Source organism: Berghia stephanieae, chromosome 9 (genome assembly GCF_034508935.2).
Source record: "Berghia stephanieae isolate SIO BIC M18660-M18661 chromosome 9, UCSD_Bste_1.3, whole genome shotgun sequence".
Lineage (NCBI taxonomy): Eukaryota > Metazoa > Mollusca > Gastropoda > Nudibranchia > Aeolidiidae > Berghia > Berghia stephanieae.
In genome coordinates this window covers 47,304,395-47,310,448 of record NC_088368.1, presented here as the reverse complement: position 1 = coordinate 47,310,448, position 6,054 = coordinate 47,304,395, and the positions used below count along the sequence as shown (strand labels likewise).

At 38.0% G+C, this 6,054-nt stretch overlaps 1 protein-coding gene across 1 annotated transcript in view; it reads right to left on the bottom strand.

The window, feature by feature from the left end:
- The window catches only part of LOC144980365 (whirlin-like), a 60,022-nt gene extending 58,243 nt beyond the window's left edge, over positions 1 to 1,779 (bottom strand). Inside the window, exon 1 of the mRNA XM_078928064.1 lies at positions 354 to 1,779. Coding sequence (XP_078784190.1) covers positions 354 to 446 — 93 coding nt within the window. The 5' untranslated portion in view covers positions 447 to 1,779. The remainder of the gene's footprint in view (positions 1 to 353) is intronic.
- Positions 1,780 to 6,054: the final 4,275 nt, after the last annotated feature.

Genomic DNA, 6,054 nt, shown 5'->3' with positions numbered 1-6,054 from the left:
AGGAGGAGTAGGGAGAGGAGGAGGAGGAGGAGGAGGAGGAGGAGGAGTAGGAGGAAAGGAGGAGGGGGAGGAGGAAGAGGAGTGTGGGGGCAGCGTGACACAGCGGTACCCCCCCCCCCCCCCCCCCCGTTGTGCTGCATCGAAGGCCACGGCTGTGTGACCTTGAGCAAGTCATCTCGCCCCAGCTCTGTTTTCAGTCTGCCGCGCTGCATTGCGGCTGATGCCTGTATTATTCCCGTCTTCCTTTGGATTAGACCCTCAAGACAAATTTCCTCGAGGAATAAAAATAAAAGGAAGTTTTAAAAATTATTTTAAAAAAATATGAAGAAGAAACGAGTAGGAGGTTTTCCCACCTTTTTTCTGTCGTCCATGATGGCCAATTCCACAGGCGTATACACTTCCGGTCTGGGCAGACGGAAACCAGTTTTACTCAAACACCCGTCCATTGCTCGAATTGTGTCCTAGATAGGATGCGTATGACGTCACAATAAATTTTGTTCCTAGCCTCAAGAATGGCGAACAGCCCCGGCGGCTCCTTACCGTAGTTGACCCAATAAACTATTAGTCATTCATGTTACAATCATGAAAATTTGGAAGTTTATAACAAGTTGTGATTATTTTGACCGCCCAAACTGATTCCGATTTGATAAAACTGCATTAAATTTGTTTACCACGTGTGAATGTATAGCCTTTTTTTCTCCTATTCTAAACCCACTTAACGAATGACGTCATGTATTTATGTGTTGCCTTTTTTCCCTATTCTCAACCCACTTAACGAATGACGTCATGTATTTATGTGTAGTCGAGTGTGTGACGTTTAGGTTTCAGGGTTGCCAGTTTGGCATTTTAAATGCCAGATTCCAAAAATCTGGCATTTTTGAAAACCGTTTGGCATTAGAAAAATCATTTGGCATTTGGCATTTTCATTTGGCATTTTCTTTTCTTGTATATTATACTTCAAATGACACCTTTTCTTAATTATTTCTAAACGCGTAAAAACAAACATCTTCACATTTCTTTTTCATTCTTAAAATCCAACCGTGGTGTAGTGGTTTAGCACTCCACTTAGTAGTCAGTAGGTAAATAATTACCCCAACAGGAAATTTAGTATAATTCAAAAAAAAAAAAAAAAAAAAAAAAAAAGAAAAAGAAAAGAAAACACGCAAGCCACCAGGATATGATAGTAAATTGTCTATCAAAAGTGAGTAGTTTTCTTAGTGGGGGTGGGAGTCAACAGACTTTGGCATCTTTTTGAGTGTTTTGGCATTTTTTGAGTCTTCCCCTGGCATTTTGTTGAAAAATAATCTGGCAACCCTGTTAGGTTTACACAGTTTAAGACTCGACACAATGACAATGTGTAACGAGAACCATGTCCAATGCGATGCTGGAATTCAATATAAATTCGTGTTTATATAGATAGAACGAAGTTGACATCACTCGGGTCTTTGTTATTGTTTTTTGCCCTCCGCGTTTATGAGTAATTCTCACAAAACTATATTAACCAGACCATGAACGTTTAAGGTTACACATAGTTTTGTGTGTTAGTTTCGTTATACTTCCGGATGGCAATGTTGTGAGCTTTTTAGCCAAGCGCATACTATCTACAGAAGGAACAAAATTGACGCCATTCAGCTCTTTGTTATTGTTTTTGTTCGCAAACATACATATATGAGTAGTACTTACTAAATTCTATCAATCAGACGATAAACATTCAATATTACACATGCGTTTGTGTGTTTGTACGTTATAATACGGCTAGTGGATGCAATGTGTGTTGGTTTGTTTTGTTGTTTGTTTTGTTGTTTTGTTTTTTTTTTGTTTTGGGGGGGGGGGGGGGGATCAACTCAATGCATTAATAATTAATAACCGTTTAAGGCTGCACACGGTTTTTGTGTTGGTAAATGTTATATCCAGCTGGCGGATGTTGTGAGTATTTTAGCTAAACGCACAGCATTGATAGTCACATATATAATCTTTCCCGTAAGCTCTGGGTGCTTCAAGCCGTAAAAAAACACTCAAAGAAGCAGAGAAAGAAAAGGCCCCTTTCGTGAGTGGGAGAGGTAGAAACACTTTTGTGATATTTTCATCGAAAGACTGGAGATAAAAACAATTTACTATTTCAAACAACGTTGCTTTTATGTATTGGCGGCAGCCATTCCGATATTCCAATGCACTGGTTTCTATTTCCGGGTCAATCTAATTCCAATGCAATGATTTCTACTTCCGGGTCAATCTTGATAGATACACGACATAGTCCAGCATTTCCAAAAAGGAAACTTTTTTTTTTTTTTTTTTTTTTTTATAGACAGGATGAATATGACGTCACTCGGGTCTTTGTCAATGTTATTAGACCGCCATTTGGGTGATTAGTTATCACTTGATTTTCCCTCACTTTAAAAACGCTAATGGTTACACCAATGGTTCTGTGTCGGTAGGATTTATCCGGCGGGCAGAGCAGTTGAATATTTTACTTAAACTCATTCCATCTATAAAAATCCACACAGAAATCACAAAATCCGAAACGTTTCGTTCATAATCTGATGACAAAATGAATTTCATTGAAATTTGAGATGAGATTAATTGTATATGAGAATCCAATTCTAATGATAATTAAAAAAAAAAAAAGCCAATGTATGCCAAATTTTCACGACATTTTGTTATTCAGACGATAAACCTTTTAGGTCATAGTTTTATCTCGTTGGTGTGTTATAACCGGCTGGCGGATGTTGTGAGTATTTTGGCTAAACGCAAAGCAACAACAAGAAAATTCATAGAGAGAAGAAAAATGACGGCAAATTTGAAACCGCCGCACACGTTGTAAGGATGAAGGAAATGTGTGTAAAACACAGACGGGAATTCAAATCTCTGTCGGTACCTACACACATTACAAATCTATGAACAAACACGATCGGAGTTATTGATGGTGTGTGAATACCTGGTTTGTGTCATTGTGTGTGTGTGTGTGTGTGTGTGTGTGTGTGTGTGTTGAGTGGGAGTGAGTAAGAAATCAATATGACAGCGACGACGGGTAGCGCTCACTCACTCATTGTTGATTCTTCTTCAACACGACGCGATGCTACACACACACACACACACACACACACACATACACACACATTATATACACACACACAGACACACTAATACACACACAGACATACTCATACACATACCCACACATACTCATACACACTCACACACAAACTGCTCACACACACATAACACACACACACACATACACACAGACACACAACCCGCTCAGGTATGGATTAGACGTGGTTCAATAATTCCACAATATTATTGCTGATATGTACTTAAATAAAGTACTCACCTGTTCTGTCCGCCAGATAAACAAAAATATATCGACATATAAAACTATTTAGTCTGAAACATTTCTAGTCTTATTGACAGAATGTAGTGAGAACTAATCACCAAACTGGCGGTATGCAATCATTACAAAGAGCAAAGTGACGTCTTTGGATATCGACGATCACATGACCAATGCGAAAAACAAACGCATTTGTTCCATCGATTGAATTAAGTTGACGTCACTTTGCTCCTTTGTGTTATTATTTCAGTGATTAGTTCTCACTCCATTCTGTCAATGATACTAACATTTTTAAGATTACATATTATTGTGTATGTCGGTATAGATAGAATGCGCTTGGCCAAGGAGTTCACAACATTGCCATCCGGAAGTATAAAGGACCAACACACAAACTCTGTGTAACCATGAACGTTGATAGTCAGGTTAATACAGTTTAGTGAGAACAACTCACAAACGCGGATGGCAAAAACAATAACAAAGGCCTGAGTGACGTCATCTGCATACTATCTATAGATAGTTCGAAGATGACGTCACTCAGGTCTTTGTTATTGTTTTTTGCCATCCGCGTTTATGAGTAATGCTCACTGAACTGTATTAACCTGACTATAAACGTTCAAGGATACACACAGTTTTGTATGTTGGTCCGTTATACTTCCGGATGGCAATGTTATGAGCTTGTTAGCCAAGCGCATACTATCTTCGGTATATATATATATATATATATATATATATATATATATATATATATATATATATATATATGTATATATATATAGATAGAATGCGCTTGGCCAAGGAGTTCACAACATTGCCATCCGGAAGTATAGATAGTTCGAAGATGACGCCACTCAGGACTTTGTTATTGTTTTTGCCATCCGCGTTTGTGAGTTGTTCTCACTAAACTGTATTAACCAGACTATAAAAGTTCATGGTTACACAGAGTTTGTGTGTTGGTCCGTTATACTTCCGGATGGCAATGTTGTGAACTCCTTGGCCAAGCGCATTCTATCTATAACGGACCAACACACAAACTCTGTGTAACCATGCACTTTTATAGTCTGGTTAATACAGTTTAGTGAGAACAACTCACAAACACGGATGGCAAAAACAATAACAAAGGCCTGAGTGACGTCATCTGCATACTATATATATATATATATATATATATATATATATATATATATATATATATATATATATATATATATGTATTTTTTTTAGCCAGTTGATATCGTTTTTGTGGCGATAATTCACACTATTATTTAACAGTAACATACCGTAGCCATCGTAAAAATAGATAGTTCGAAGATGACGTCACTCAGGTCTTTGTTATTGTTTTTTGCCATCCGCGTTTTTGAGTAATGCTCACTGAACTGTAATTACCCGACTATAAACGTTCATGGATACAAACAGTTTTGTGTTTTGGTCCGTTATACTTCTGGATGGCAATGTTGTGAGCTTCTTAGCCAAGCGCATACTATCTATAGCCTGACACTGACCAAAAAATGACGTCAAAAGACAAATCTTTGGCCACAAAAGAAAACAAATCGTGAGTTGTATTCTATAGTTCAACCAATGGAATCACATGTTTCCATGAGCTCTACTAACGACAACTCACTAGACGCTACACAACCTAAAACATGACGTCAAACTGCTAGTCCTAGAGGGTTCTTGTGTCAGGCTATATGTGACCCATCGTCTCAAAACGGTATTATGTCGGGATGGACCAGATGCTAAAAAGTCAAATTATAGTAAAACTGGTCAAAAATATGAAACGTTGGTATTTAGCACAGTAAAATATGATATTCCTTCTCCTCTATAAAGCATAATAAACTCAACTTAAGTCTGATGTTTCTGTCTACAAATTCCACTTTTAGCATCTGAATCATCCCGACTTAATACCGTTTTGAGACGAGGGGTCACATATGTTAACGATGGCTACGGACATACCCTTGACTTAGTCATTGGTTTGTTGACGTCATTGCCTCCATGACACGTGTTGACGTCACTTCCACCATGACGTGTGTTGACGTCACTTCCTCCATGACGTATGCCGGCACCATTGTTGTGACTGTTGACGACAAAACTAGTACTGTACACACTACTGGTAGATGCCTCGTTCTCAGAGTCCGCGTTGATCTCCACTGGGATGTCGGATATGGTCACCCTGGAAGGGAAAACGGCAAAGGGGATCATCTATAGATACAATGAAGTTGACGTCACTCTTGTCTTTGTTATTGTTTTTTTGTTTTTTTGTTTATTTATTTTTTTTGGCATCCGCGTTTATGAGTAATTCTCACTATACTGTATTAACCAGACTATAAACGTTCAAGGTCACACATAGTTTTGTGTGTTGGTCCGTTTTACTTCCGGATGGCAATGTTGTGAGCTTCTTAGCCAATCGCATACCTTTAAAATGGACCAACACACAAAACTCAGTGTAACCATGATCGCTTATAGATAGTATGCACTTGGATAAAAAGCTCATAACATTGCCATCCGGAAGTATAACGGACCAACACACAAAACCGTGTGTAACCATGAACGTTCATAGTCAGGTTAATACAGTTTAGTGAGAATTACTCATAAACGCGGATGGCAAACCCCCCCCCCCAAAAAAAAAAAAAAAAAAAAAAAAACAAACAAAAAAAAACAAAAAAAAAACAACAACAAACAAAACAAAAACAAAAAAAAACAAACAACAAAACAAAAAGCAATAAAAATGA